This window comes from Athene noctua, chromosome 24 (assembly GCF_965140245.1).
Source record: "Athene noctua chromosome 24, bAthNoc1.hap1.1, whole genome shotgun sequence".
NCBI classification, from domain to species: Eukaryota; Metazoa; Chordata; class Aves; order Strigiformes; family Strigidae; genus Athene; species Athene noctua.
Window position 1 is genome coordinate 2,022,940 of NC_134060.1, and position 14,825 is coordinate 2,037,764.

At 44.1% G+C, this 14,825-nt stretch overlaps 1 protein-coding gene across 1 annotated transcript in view; it reads left to right on the forward strand.

The window, feature by feature from the left end:
* CSMD2 (CUB and Sushi multiple domains 2) overlaps nt 1-14,825 on the forward strand; it is a 305,387-nt gene that overhangs the window by 71,594 nt on the left and 218,968 nt on the right. The window contains exons 4-5 of the mRNA XM_074925977.1: nt 7,295-7,489; nt 14,315-14,522. Of these exons, the coding sequence (XP_074782078.1) occupies nt 7,295-7,489; nt 14,315-14,522 (403 nt within the window). The remainder of the gene's footprint in view (nt 1-7,294; nt 7,490-14,314; nt 14,523-14,825) is intronic.

The window sequence follows — 14,825 nt, forward strand, 5'->3', positions numbered from 1 at the left end:
CTAAGAGGGGAGTAAATTATCAGGGCGGTTGAAAAATGAAGACAAACTAGCCAGACCTGATGTAGCTTGAGTGGAAGCTGAAAGCTGTGAATTATGGGACTTTCTGGCCCCACCCCTGAGGGAATGGGTTATTCATGGTTTAACCTCAGTCCCACTGTGAGCAAACTCAGTCTGTCTTGCTTGGGAGGATGGTGGGCTGCTGCCCGAGCAGGAGGGTGGTGTGTGTGATCCCCCGCTGCCCCTCCAAAGGCTTCTGGAAGCCGGGAGTGAGGAGTACAAGGATGTGTGGAAGCCACTAGTAGAAAGGAAATGGAGCTGCCTGTGCTGCTGGCGTGAAGGCTCCTGGGCACGGGGGTCACACGGTGCTGCAGCAAGACCTCAGGAGCACCAACACTGCTGGGTGCCCAGCGGCTCCATCCTCAACAGGGGCTGCTGCCGCCCTGCCCTCAGATACCCCCTGCTCCCCAGAAGCGGCTGCAAAAACTAGGAATGATATGTTGTGGCGAACGCCCTTCCTCTGCTGTGAAATATTTATTAAAACAGATGTAGCTGGCTACAATCTCTGTTTCTGGGTAATCAGCCAATAGCTAGAGAAGATCAATAAGCAGATGAACAATGTGGTCTCTAAAGTTGGAAGTGGCTTTTTTTAACAGAACAAAGAGCGTTCCCTGTCCAGGGACACTCTCCAGCAAAACGCAGAGCGGATCAACACTGGCACCCAGTGTCTAGATAGAATCAGTTCAAATCTGGGTTTCTAGATCTGACACCTTTTTTTTTTTTTCCACACTGACACCTTGGCTTTCGGTCCTGATGTCTACAACGGAGTGAGGTGCTTAATCTGATATGGCAGCTGAACTCTCAGGGGCTGCAGTTTTAATTCTACTTTCGTTTGGTTCCTGCAGTTGTCTTCTGGTGCTGATAACCGCTGCAGTATTGCTTTTCTTGGCTTGTCTTTTATGTTACAAAAAGATGCAGGTCTTTGTTCCCTTGGAATGGTTAACCTTAGTTCAGCGAGGAAGAGAGAAAACAAATGTAGAACCACCCTCTTCCCTGGGGAATTTTTTTCAAGTTACTCTGCAGCTGTTAAATGCCAGTTCAATGAAGCCTTTAAACATACACTTAAATCCATTCCTGCTACGCAAAACACTTAACCACATACTTTGTATTAAGCTGGTGTTCAAGTGTCGTTGCACTGAAAAGCAGCAGGACTAGAGCATGTTCACAAAGATAAGCACAATCTCAAGTGCCTCGCTGATTAAGCTCCTGATGCAGGAGAGCATCCCAGGTTGGGATGGCGCGTGAGGAGCACTGCTTCTGGAAACGAAGCTTCTGCTGATGTCGAAGTATCTGCTGGCATGACATTGCTTTTCAGGGCCCAGGAAAGGACTTCTGTAGCCAGGCTTCAGTATCTCTATCTTCATTCTAGCCAGGCTTCCTCTAGGGTGCTCAGCAAGTAACAACGCTTATTTGAAAGTCTAACTAATGAGTAGCATAAAGTCCCAAAAGTTAGGGATCCCTGCTCACTGCATCTCTGAAGATACGCAGGATTGTTGCCTTATCTCCCATGATCTTACTGCTTTCATGATTTGAATCTTTTGCTATTTCTGTACTGGGATGACTAAATCAAATCTAAAGTAATCCTCTCTCAGCTTGCGTGGTGCTCTTGGAAGATGCACTGAAGTTGCTGTAGCACGTTGCAGGAAGGTAAATTGAAAACTGAAAATGGATTTCCAAAAAAGCCCTAGAACTACTACCACAAAGAAGATGAATGATGAACCATTCTGGTCTGTTATTATCCAAAAGTAACTATCTGGCTGGTTTTTAGTGAACAAAGAAATATTAGAGGGAAAAAATAGTTTCCATTTAGCTTTATCTCTGTTGGCTGTACTGGAAATGAATCATGACATAAAAAAGGATAAAATGAAATGAAAAAGATAGCATTTATTTCCTTTTCTCTAGCACACGCTGGACACTTATTCTGAAGGTTAAAACTCTTCTGAACTAAAACAGATTGCTCTGAAACAGTGGTGAAAGATGTTAGAGAGTCGTGGAGTATCCCTGTGGTACTTGGCCCAAAAGTTACGGACGAAGAGGGGGAGGGAATTGGTCTGCGTGGATCTCCCCCTCCCACTAGAGCTCACCTGTGTGCTGGCCCAAGGTGTGCTGTCCGTGTTGTGCATAGGTGTTTCGGTTAATTTTTGAAACTGTGATGGAATTCTTAGAAATATTCTCCATAAAGAATCTGTTTCTCTCTTTGAAACTCTAGGAAGGTAACAAATACAGTGCAGGTCGTCTTCGGAGCGAAATGCTGCTCTGCCCTGGGTCTAGCAGAAGACACCTTTCAGTTGATTCCCTTGGATGTCTCGACTTCCAACTCCCAGTAGATTCAGCAAGTGCAGGAAAATGGCAAGAAGGGTTAAAAGAGCATAATTAAGATTCGTTTGGGAAGGAGTATGCAGTGATGACTGAGCCGAGTAGTTTAGGTCAATGATTTTGTTATTTCGTTTGGTCTATGTAGCATCCTTTCATTGGGATTTATAAATTATTCCTGCTGTAATAACTGTATGCAGGAGCTATAAGTGCCTGTTGTGGCATGGCTTGCTTGCTTTCTTTTCTTTTTTATTAGGAATGAAAATTAGTTGGGAATGAGGAGATAATGTATGGCCTCATATCATAAAAGTTACACTCCTTGATAAGATTTCAAGGTTAGAACAATGATAGCGTTGAAATATCTGTCGTAAACCACCACAGATAATTCAAGCAATAAAAATGCTTCTCTTAGCTATGTAAATAGGGTAATAGACTGGAATGCAGTATCTAGATGTATTAAATGTTGGGGTTATTTTATATTCGAACAATATAAACAGAGAAAATGGAGCTGAAGATTAATTTGAATAGGAGATGGGGAAGATTTCTCTTCGGGATGGTGAGCAAGCTTAGGGATGGATTTGAATTTGCTTTGTTTGAAAGTACCTGAATTGGTAAAGTAGCTGAAATGTATCAATGGGATGAGCAGGAAGAGAAGCATCTCCCAGCTTTTTTTTTTTTTTTTTTTTTCTTTTCATTTTCTCCTGACGAAAAGAGCCATGGGGTTTTAGGAAAGGCTGATGTAATTAGGCTGAATGCATTCTGATGGTGAGATGCTGTCCAAGGATGTCTTGAGTCACATCTAATTTCTTAAAAACTACTAATTAATTTCAAATGAACTGGAACAAGGAGACACTGCTTGACAAGTACTAGGATTTGAGAGCTACTGATCTTGAAAACTTCCAGTGTAGCGATCCTGGGCAAGGGGATGAGAAAAGTGGGGAACAGCCTGGCGAGCCTGTTGAAAAGGGTAAAAATTAGTCAGTGAATGGTATGAAGCTTCTGATGCAGATCAGCAGTTCTGATATCTCTGTAGCTGCTCTCTGGCAGCTCACAGGAGTGGATGGTGGAAACGTCTCCAATCTATTGTTTCCATTTCTGATTTGTTCGGTTCATTTTCAAGCAACAGACTGTGAAATCTGAGAAACCTCTGGTCTTGCCCTGTCAGATCTGGCTCCATGAGGGAGGAAGCATCTTCATTGTTCTGTAAAAGCTGAGTAGCACCCAAGGTCTTAGATGGATGGAGCCTGTGCAGTTTCCGAAGGATGGGACAAAATGGGCCCAAACAGAATGGCAAGAGACAACAAAAAAAGCAGAGAAAGCTTGGAGCAGAAGGGAGTTGAATTGAGCAGAGATTGCCTCGGGCCCTACAGGTTTCTCTTTGACAGTAAGTGGATTTGAAGGATAGATTGAAAACTGCAGAAGGTGGGAGAGTTCCAGGTTTGGTGGGTTTATTCCTGACGGATGTTTTCCATGTCCTGACACTTCGTAGTTTTCTTGCTGAGAAGGTGCCATTTCTGTCTTGTTCTCAGATCATCCTATCTCATGCTAACTCCTAAACCAGTTGTCCTTCTCACCCAGTCTCCTCTCCAGAGGTTCTGGTCTGATGTCTCTGCTGGCAGTTAACACCATGATTATGGTTTCTTTACTGTGTCATCTCGGGGAGTGAGGTCTCCAGGGCAGTATATCTGAATAGTGCCTGGAACAGTGATGTCTGAGGTGTGTTGAGGAGCTCTCCAGGTGCAACTGCAATAAAATAATCCTATTTCCTTTCCTCTGTCATAAAATAAGATAACGCTTTGGCAGCTGTTCAAATCAAGACAAATAAAATAAACTGCTCTAAATTCATCATGGAAAGAAGCAGGCTTAGCTACAAAATGACTAACAGGACCTTCTATTCATATGTACAAATCTGGTCTGTGGCTGCATTCATTTCCATACAATCACTGGAAAATATTATGTTGATTGCTTGGAACAAAGCTTTTATAGGGAGGAAAAAAAAAAAATCCATGCTACTAATCTACAGTGGAATTGGTAAATGGGTAAGACAAAGCTTTAATAATATTATTCTGTGCGACATCTGATGTAAATAATACAGTTCTATTAATCTCTCAAGCAATCAGAGAGTCTGGCTGTTAGAGGCAGCCAAGTATGAGCAATAATATTATCTCTTCTTGGGAACGTTGGGAGCAGAATCACAAATCCATTGCTGTGAAAGCAGTTGCTACACCAGCTCCAGGAGTCACACTCAGCAGCGAAACAAAGGCACGGGGCCGAGAGAAGCAGTCGGGGGCTTGCAACATCTCCAGACTCTGCGCTCCCGCCGTTCGGACCCCGCGTGCAATCTGCTGCCAGGGTTTTGTGAAGCTGGGCTTTCTTGGGAAGCACGCTCACAGTCTCTTTTGACTCTTCTCCCGCCCTCTGTGGTGGAAGATGTGCTGCTTCGGCTCGGGCTGACCAAAATCATCTTCTGCACAAGTGCCTCTTGGGCGTGACTGACAGCAGATCCTCCTCCGGGCAGCGATGCTGCTTATGCCAAACCCAGCTCTGGGTGTAGCACCAGGCTCTTTGGAAGCAGATCTTTTGCTCCATGAGGCAGCAATTCGAAGTGTTTTTCTGCTGCAGGTGTGCATTAGTGTGGTTGTTTTGTTGGTTGTTTTTTTTTCTTTTTTTTCTTCAATTCAAAATAATCAATACTTATCAGTTCCTGCAGCAATCCCAACTGACTCCAAAGTGATCAAGGAGTTAATGTTGCCTCCCCCCAAAAGCATATGTGCATTGTCCGTCCTGTAGCAAGATATTAGTTAAGGCAGCCAAACGAAGCAGAATTTTTAAATGAGATCCTGTTTTTCAGGTATGATTTTAAGGTACAGTGCAGGTTAAGGTTGTCTGATTCTTCACAGTTCATTAAGTAGAGAGCAGCTAGTCTTAGAGATTGACTTTTAAAAATGATAGATTTTTATTTATAGCAAAGTTCTAGTCATTAATTTTAAAGGATGGAAGCATAAAAGTAGGAATGGGTTCATTTTTTTAAAAAAAGTGACATTGATAATTTAATTAAATTGGGGTTTTGAGGATCATTACAGAATATGAAACATTAGTTCTACACTGCTTTTTAGCCCATCTGATGTATTTGATAGCCCCCGCCCTACTTACAAAACCTGCATGGTCATGAATATTTCTATGTGTAAGTTGCTGCTGAACTTCCCAGCTCCAGGCACTTTGTGGAAGGATATAAATAGTATTTTGTGGGAGGGAGCAAGGGGAAGAAATCTTGCCTGTCAGAGCTGGTACCTGCCCCCCCCCCCCACTGCTGCGTGGGGTCCCCGGGGTGCTGGCTGCTCTTCTGGGGCTGCCGGAGGGGCTGCTCCTCTGCACACAGATGTGGCCAGAGCTTGAAGTCACAGCAGGGGAAAAAAAAAAAAAAAAAGAAGCTGAAGCAGTGCAGCAGTCGAGGTGTACGTGCCATTAAAATGAATCAAGTTTAAGGTGGAAAGGTTGCATTTAATCTGGAACTGGGTTAACTAGAAAACAAGGTGGTCGGTCTGGATGCGGGAAGACTAATCCTATATTCATTACAGATTAGTCTTTCATTTCCCTGGCTGTGAGGGATAGTGCCTGCTGTGCAGAGCCCTCCTCGCACGTCCGTGCTCTGCTCCACGGGGGCAGGAGGCCCGTGCTGGAGGCAGGGCAGGGAAGGGTCAAATCCTGCCCTGGAAGCGCTGTCCCGCGGCAGGACAGACTGAGCATCTTTGCCTTGGTGAGCGTTAGGGATTTGTGTTTCATTTCACGTGCTTACACCGTTTTGTGTTCTGTTCTGCTGTATTCCATGTATACTAGCATATCATTTTCCTTTTAATCTTCCTCTTTTCCTTGGCAGAGCTGCAGACTAAACCTCCCTTTGCTTGTAGAAATTAATCTGGTTTTGTTCATGCCCCAGACAAAATTGTTTCCAATGATAAACCATCACTCAGTTTTGAATGACCATGTTTTCCTTCCTCTGATGTTTCAGCCTTAATGAAAAAACTATAATACAAGATACTGCACAAGGGCCTGATTCAAATTTGATTAAGTCATTCCTCAGTCTTGGTTGTCTTCACTGGGTTTTATATTGAGCTCTAAACCCGTGATTTGAGTGGATGTTTTTGGAGGGGTTTATGGGAACCGGTGGAGTTTTATTTAAATTCTTTGAAACTGCTGTACAGAGGCATTGGGTAAGGATTTACGAGCATTTTAGCTGCAACTTTTCCATTTTATATTCAAGTATCCTTGTTTCTGTTGCAAACTTGTGGGACTGTATTTTGCCTTCAGTGGAGCTGGGGTTAACAGTATTGTTCAGAGTCTGGTTTGATGCAGATGTGTGAAATCTGGATTAAACACACAGTGCAAGGAAGGATAAATCCCGGTGGGCTGAAACGTTGCTCTTTTTGTCTAGGCGATAGTTGCTAATTACAGGTTTTGCTGTCTTCTGTGTGGTTCGGAGGGATAACACAACTCCGCGTACGTGGCAGGGGCCTTTGAGATGCCCGGCGAAGGTCTGCTGAGAAATGTTAGTTCAGATGGGAATGTAATCCCTGGGTTCTGATCAGCTGCAGTCGTGTTCAGGAGAACTGTAGGGGAGCGTAGGAAAGAGGGATGCTTCGGTTTAAAAACTGGTAAAACTGGTCAGGAAAGAGTGGATCTTGTTTCTGATTCAATACCTCGGGGAGTGATTTTTGCTTTTTTATATATACTCTGTAGAAATGGCACTTAACTGTAACTGGCCTAACGAATTTCGGGGCAGTCCAGTAGGGTAAATTTGGTGGTTATTTGCTCTTTACATTTTAAGCGATTCATTTGCTTTGAGTTGAGCCTTCCCTCTGAGTTCCTCACCTGGCAGCTCTGTCCCAATGCTCTGTCCCTAACCAGAAGCAACTTTCTTTGACAGTTCTACCAAGTCACACCTGCGGAAACCCGGGAAGGCTGCAGAACGGGATTCAGCAAGGGACAACCTTCAGCATCGGGGACAAAGTGAGATACAGCTGCAACCCCGGCTTCTTTTTGGAAGGACACGCGTTGCTCACGTGCCATGCCAATTCAGAAAACAGTGCCTCCTGGGATTTTCCTCTCCCCTTCTGCAGAGGTAAGGTGCCCTCTCTTCACCTGGAACAAGCCACAGTTGAAACAGGATTTAATGAGCTATTAAGGCTTGGGAAAAAACTTCATGGACTGTAAGCTTGATTTAAAACACTTGAAAACTAAACATGATGTAGTTAATATTGAGGTTCCTTTTTATTGGATTCCTTAAAGCTGCCAGGGTTTGGGTGACTAATAGGAAAGTTATGAAGTGCTCAAAGTATTCAAAATGCTGCACAGCTAGTTTAACTTCAATTTCTTTGTCTAAAGTAAAGGAGAAAAAAAAAAAAAAAAAGCAGGAGTATTATCCATAAGATAAGGTACCTCCCCAAGACCATGCAGGTTTTCTAGATCAAACACTCGGAGACAAGACGGGATTTTCTGCTTTCTGCAGTGTCAAGCTGCCTTCCTTCGTGGCACGTTCCACAGTGGTTCTGGTGTTTTGCCTGTGAGGAAACGGAGTGTGTGTGGAGTGCTGCTGTGCTCTGGGTTGCTGGCAGCGGGGCCGGCAGCCTCAGACGGGGGTAAAATATGGGAAGTGGAATCTGTCTTTTGCTCGAAAAGGCTGGCCAGCTTTCCAGCAAGCCCTTTTTGGGGTAGGGAAATGTAGGTTCCTTTATCAGAGTAGAGACCTGCTTGCTAATTCTCTGAGGCCACAAGTGACTAGAGAGAATCTGTGAATATACAAGTGTGTGTGTTGTTACACCAAAACACTTGCTGCTGCTTTGAAGTCTTTTCCCCTCTATTCCTTGTGCGTTTCGGGAGAGCATCTTATATTGATTCTTTTTATTGACTCTGCTTGTGCAATCAATCAACAGTTCTAAGCTGTAGCATAAATCTTGAATTTAAAGTGAGCAAATATTGTTTGCTTGATAGTAATATGTGCTACTTGGTGTATATCTTGTACACTTACCTACTGGTTTGGGGCCAAGGGCATTATACTGCTGGAGGAGTGGCTCATAGAGCCAAACTGGCACTGCAGAGGGATAGCTATCATGGCCATTGTAGTATTAGCAGTTATGATTCTTTGCTCTTCCTTTGAATTAGGAGTCTCACTGCAACCTTTTTTTTTTTTTTTTTTTCTTATTTCACTGAAAGTGTGTGCAGGAAAAGCATTCACTGAAACGCAGCCTTAAGAGTATGCAAGGCAATTCCCTTTTTAGAGAAGGAAATTACCTGCATCAGCGGACCAGTGTTTCCTTCAGTCTGACAGCATTTTCTTCCTTTGGAGGGGGGCAGTACCTTCTCCCTGCCCTGCTGTTATTGAGACATTTGTGTCGTAGATCCCAATAAGGGAAGGATTAACTTCCCAACTTCAACACCTATTGAGGTGAGGGTTGGAATCGTTGTAATTTTTGTGATCCCTGCTGCAGATGGAGTAAAAGAGTGTTTTTGCACTGCTAAACTCACTTTTAATTTTAAAATTGAGTTTTTAAACTCAATAACTTAAGCTGAGTTCTACACGTCTAGCTGTATTTTTATCTTGACGGTATGCTGGAGGCAAGACTCCATCAGACTTGGAATGCTGTCTTCTGTTGTAGCCATGGAGGGAACAGCCCTCACCTGGGTCAGTTAATTCCAAACAAAGCAGAAATGTGCATCGGAAGCACTAAGAGACTGTCCAGAAACATCTGAATCTGTTTTGTAAAGTACTTTCGTGTGTTTAAAGAGAAGTCTTGCCCAGTTTCGATCTTGAATGCAGCAACAGTGATGATATCTGATATACCGGAGAAGGGAGGAATATTTTCAGTTCTATGGTGGTTGCATCAGTGCTGGGTGAATTGCTCTGACGGCAGCAAAATATGTGCTTTTTCAGGTGCACTTGTGTAGAAACGTGCCTGCAGGTTGCTGGAGGTAGCCACTCCTTTTTATAGACTTGGTCTTGGTCCTTCAAGACTTTACTTCAAGTAAAACTTCCAAGGCATTTTTTGGAGGCAGGAACCAGAAATCTTCTTGTGTAACATTTATATCTGTTCCAGGAAAGTAGAAAGTAGCAAAGACAGTCTGCAAATTGACTTGCTGAATTGGAAAACCAGCTGCACTCCTTCTACCATAAGCAGGCTTTCAGCAGTCAGACGTTCGTGCTTGGCTGATAAACTGGCGATACAGACTTCAGTTGTAGCAAGGGGCAGATAAATTTGCATACTAACAAACAGGTTGATGCCTCCTGCTGCAGCGAAAATAATGTTTTCAAAACTGTTGCCTGAAGGAGAATATGTATTTCCTTGAGAGAGGAGGTATATTTGTGGCCCATGTAGCTTGTAATTAATCCTGTTAACATGGGATTACTGGTAATTGTCACCTAAAAGTTTGTTAAATGTATTTCTATGTATTTTTAAAATTTCTAATGTAAGTTGGAGATGGGTCATGCTGCTGGGTCAGATCCTGACAAATGGAGATGAAAAGTGCCCTCTAGCTTGGCAGGTGTTAAAATCTTGGAGCTGCTATCTTGGGAATAGACTTGTCTCATGTTGCTGCAAAGGGCAGTGTTCGTGCTGGGGACTCTGCCCTTTCCTTCCCCTCCTCTCCAGTATAACGGCAGAGGTACGAGTCAAGTGTTGAAAACAGTGCAAGTTTCTATCATGCTGATCAATACAGTCTTTTGATTTCTTGATGCCCTTTTCTTTGTGCTTGTCTTTTGCTTTGTGACATCCTTTTTTTTTTTATATATTGGAAGCCTTGTCTCTATTGCAGTCTCCATGCATTGAAATAATCGAAGATGCAAATAAATGCATGGTAGAAAAGGATAAGAAACAAAGGGGTTTGAGAGGATGTGCCAGGGCAGGAACACTTTGAAGGAGTGCTGTGGTTCAGCTGCTTTTTCTTCATAGGAGATGTCTGCACTCCCTTTACCCAACTCTCAGTTTAGAAGTACGGGGCTTTTTTATAAAGGACAAGGGTAATCTCAATGAGAAAGCAGAGTAGGAAGGAATTCCAGATGGAGAGAACGGCTTGGTGAAATGTCTTTGCAGAGCTGGTGAGAGTAGCTACTGCTGCACTCGCCAGTGGTTTTGAAAGCACAGTTATATCAAAATTGATTCTTGGACTCTGAGCTAAAAGAGACCATAAATTCAGTCTGCACAGACTCTGCTCCGGTGAGTTATGTTTCTTGCTTACGTGGCAGGAAGGATTAAAACTGTGGTGATCTCATTCAGGGAGCACCACAGCAGCGGCGGACGACATCTCCCTGCTGCTCCGCGAGCGCGGAGCTGGGTGGCAGCTGGGGCTGCCCAGAAGAGGAGCTTGGCTGTGCCTGGCAGACCATGTGTAACTCCGAAATTTGCCTCAAGGACTCAGAATGCTCAGCGAGTCTGGGTCAGGCTGTAAAATCTGGACTAAGCTGACGTTTATCCCATCTATATAACGTGCGTCAGAAATATCTGGAATCATTTCCTCTTTGCGTCTTGTGTGGTTTTGCATGCTTTCTGCACAACCCTTCCGTACTCACAGAATGAAACGAGGCCTAGTACTTAAACTAAATGGGGCCTTAAGCTGAGTTCTACAAGTCTAGCTGTATTTTTATCTTGATGATATGCTGGAGGCAAGACTCCATCAGACTTGGAATGCTGTCTTCTGTTGTAGCCATGGAGGGAACAGCCCTCACCTGGGTCAGTTAATTCCAAATAAAGCAGAAATGTGCATCGGAAGCACTAAGAGACTGTCCAGAAACATCTGAATCTGTTTTATAAAGTACTTTCGTGTGTTTAAAGAGAAGTCTTGCCCAGATTGTTTGCTGAATTTAAGTAGAACTGATAGGTTTATGATTCTGGTAGGCGGTTGAGTAAAAATTCAGTAAGCCAGCTGAAAAGTTGAGAACATTTGCAAAGCTACATTTTAAGCAAATCAAATATGCATAATCTCATTAAAAGTGGTCTGTCTTACGGTAACTCAAACAGCTGCTTAGACTGCACTACCCAAAATAATTGAAGGGCTGTTCAAGAAGATTTTAGATTGTAGAATATGTTTAAACAGTAACAACCTCTACAAACTCAGGAAGTGTGTATTTAGAGATGGATAGGAAGGGAGTACATTTTTCATTAAACACCTATTGCAATGAAAATTTTTCAAGGGATTTAAATGTAAAACTCCTCTTTTAATTGAAAAAAAAAAAAAAAAAGAGCCACAACCATCATAACTCTGGCTAGATCTTTTGCTATTGTAAGTTAGCTTCGTCCCGTTTAAAAAAAGTAGTCCCTTTAAGAATTCTAATATAGCATTTAGTCAGAATTTTTTAGCACATGCTCTGTCCCTCCGTGTAACCCTTCTAGTACAAGAACAACGTTAACGTGCCGGAGCCAGTCTGAGACTTCTTAGACCCCAGTAGCAAACGTGGCCGAGAACTTGCCCATGGGAGCTGCTTCTTTCAAATCCTTATCGCCTTTGCCCTTGGGTGGCTGGGTTGGAGGGTTCTGTGTAGGTCTGATCACAGTGAGATAAATGTTTGGCCAAGAGCCCCTATGCCCTTGACCATGGCGTTTGCCTGCGGAGGGGGCATGGCTTGCAGATGTCCCATGGTCGTGGTGCAGGACCTGATTTGCAAAGGTGCTTTGAACGGCTGCCCGGTGCCACTAGCAGCCCAGCAACGATAATGTTTAATGTGTTACGTAGGAGGTAGCTGCCCCTCGGGAGATAAGTGTCTCTTAAGAATAAATTGCCCCTTCAGATCCCCGTGCATTGCTGAAGCAGCTGATGACCTTGTTCCTGCTCTGTCTTGCTGTATGTGGTCAGAGAGTTCAGTGGCCAAGAATCTGGTTTGCATCTATTTCTTTCTAGCGTACGCAGGGGCACTTATTCAGGAGAAATTAAATTTGAACGTACCAGTAAACTGGTGAGTTGTGCTTATCCTCTTTGGGTAGAATCCATTCATCCTCTAAAAAGCCTTTTAATTCATTCTCTGAGGGAGGGGCTTGGAAGTAGCCTCTCTACTTTTTGCATGGACCTTCTTTGGAGATTCCACGGTGAATCTCGTGTATGATGCATTTGAAGTCTGAAGGATTTTCTGGTGCTTGGCCTAGATGAGAAATCTTTCAGCCTCAATTTATTGATGATTCTAACTGCCCTTCAGTGTCACTGACGGTATGATTGCAGCAGACAATAGAATACCAGGGAATAGAGCATCGAGTTGAGATTGCGGTGGCCTTTTTCAGTCCTAGTTTTGGCTGCTGGAACGGCCCAGAAGTAGCTGCATGTCTGCCTACATGTCTGGGGTTTTTTTATCGTGTTTTTTTCTGCCTTCCCTGCTTGCTGTGAGCTCTGCAGTAATGGCGACGTGCCATCCCAGTCTGAGCGCAGAAGCAGTTGTGAAGGGCTGGGATCTCCACCGGGACTCGGAGGTGGCAGTGGAACCTGTGCAGGGTGTTAATGTGGTAGAGCCATGGGACTTACACAGCCTGGGGCCGTCTCCATCGCTCCGGCGGCCCTGGCAGGCGTCCGTCTGCCGGAGCCTTCTGCTGGTTCGGGTGGCTGCTGCACCGGGAGAGCAGATGGCCACGGGAAAGAAAAGTTGGCATGTATGTTTGTCTTACTTTGTCTTTCAAGTTTCAGGAGTTAGAGGCTGCGAGTTTCAGCTCTGCTGATAAAACCTGCTGATAGCACACGATACACATTCACAAAAAGGTCTAAAAGCTGTAGGATCCTCCTGAGCAGCCCTGCAGAACTATCCGGCCCCTTCCCGACGTGCCACTGCGCTTAACGAATGTTCTCACCTCTGTGAAATGTCAGTTTTGAAGGTCTTTTTGTAAATAGTTTGTAATGAAAATAAGTGTTTAGAATGTAAAGCCCCGAGCTCTTTGGCTAAAGCATCTGAAATGCTGCTCTGTAATACATGTTGTAAAGTTAACAGGCTTTTCTCAGCAGTGTTCCAAATAAATGCTGAGCTGATGCTGTATGTACGAGAGCAGTGAGCTGCCCTGATGCTAGTCAAATTAATTCTTGGTTTCCTTTATCTTCCTGCCCATGTTCTGTTCAGATCCTCCTCCTTTAATTGCTCTAACAGCTCCTGCTGATAAAATTCAGGTTGTAAAAATGAAAGAACCAGCAGCAAACAGGAGATCCAGTACGTAACCGGGAAATGTCACTGCTAGATTTCTGAACAAGTGATTAAGTTTTTCTGCTGTGATTTTGGTAACAACATATGTTTTCTTAAGAAATCAGAGCGAATGAAGACGTGTATGGCAGGTGTGTGGGATACTCCACTCTTTTTCTGTTAGATTTCTGTTAAATACACTGCTTGTGCTCCGAGTCCTGTTGTCCCAACCCTTGGGGGTGTTTCTGTTACTGATGAAGGTGCTGAGATCTATGGGAGTTGGAAACAAACCTCCCTCCCCGCTGCGAGAGGAGAATTTTCACAGGTCTGTGAAACCCAGTCGCTGAATTCCTGGTGGTTTTCCTCCTGCTTGGCTGGCTATGTGAATGAGAGGAAAGTTGTGGAAAACACCTCGGAGGACCCTAATCAGGAATAAGGGACGGAACAGAAATCTCTGGCAACAATGTGTGAGGAGACACTGTCCTGACAGTGAGACGTGTTATGCTGAGAACTGCCTCCCTAGGGAAGCGGTAGCAGCTCTGTCACTTGGGGTGTTCCAAATTAAACTAAACAAATCGCTAGTAAGTGTACGGTGGGGAATAAGCTGGCACTTGCGAGGAGACACTGGCTGACCGAACAGGATTTTGCATCCCTCAACATCTTTGTCTCTTAATAGCGTGTAGTAAAACACACCCTGGCAAAAGCGCTGGGGATTTTAAAGCTTTGCTTTGAATTTGGGCTTATTCTTTTTTGATGTGCTGCTTTGTGCATTTCAGCAAAATCTGATAACTTGCATTCTCTTCCCAGCTGACGATGCTTGTGGAGGGACTTTGCGAGGACAGAGCGGAATTATCTCAAGCCCTCATTTCCCTTTGGAGTATGGCAATAATGCAGACTGCACCTGGACTATTCTCGCTGAACCTGGAGACACTATTGCGCTGGTTTTCATGGATTTTCAGCTGGAAGATGGATACGATGTTTTAGAAGTTGCTGGAACAGAGGGATCTTCGCTCTGGTAGGTTACTCCTGGCCATACTTCGTTGTGGTCTGTACCGTCAGGTAGTACCCCCTGGTGCGTTGTGTGCACAGATCCAAACTTTACAGGATGTTTGAGTGAACAGTTTGTGCCTGAACGAGGGCAGTTCCCCTGGCCGTTATTCCCAGTCACGGATTGTAGCTGCTACCTTCCAGTGAAACTCCCTGAGATGCTTTTTGTTTGCTTGGTAAACTTTGCAGTGGCTGTTATCTCCTTAAAACATCTTCAGTGCAATAAGTGTTCATAGTCTAGCTGGCTGGAAGAAACACAGTTAAAAAAATA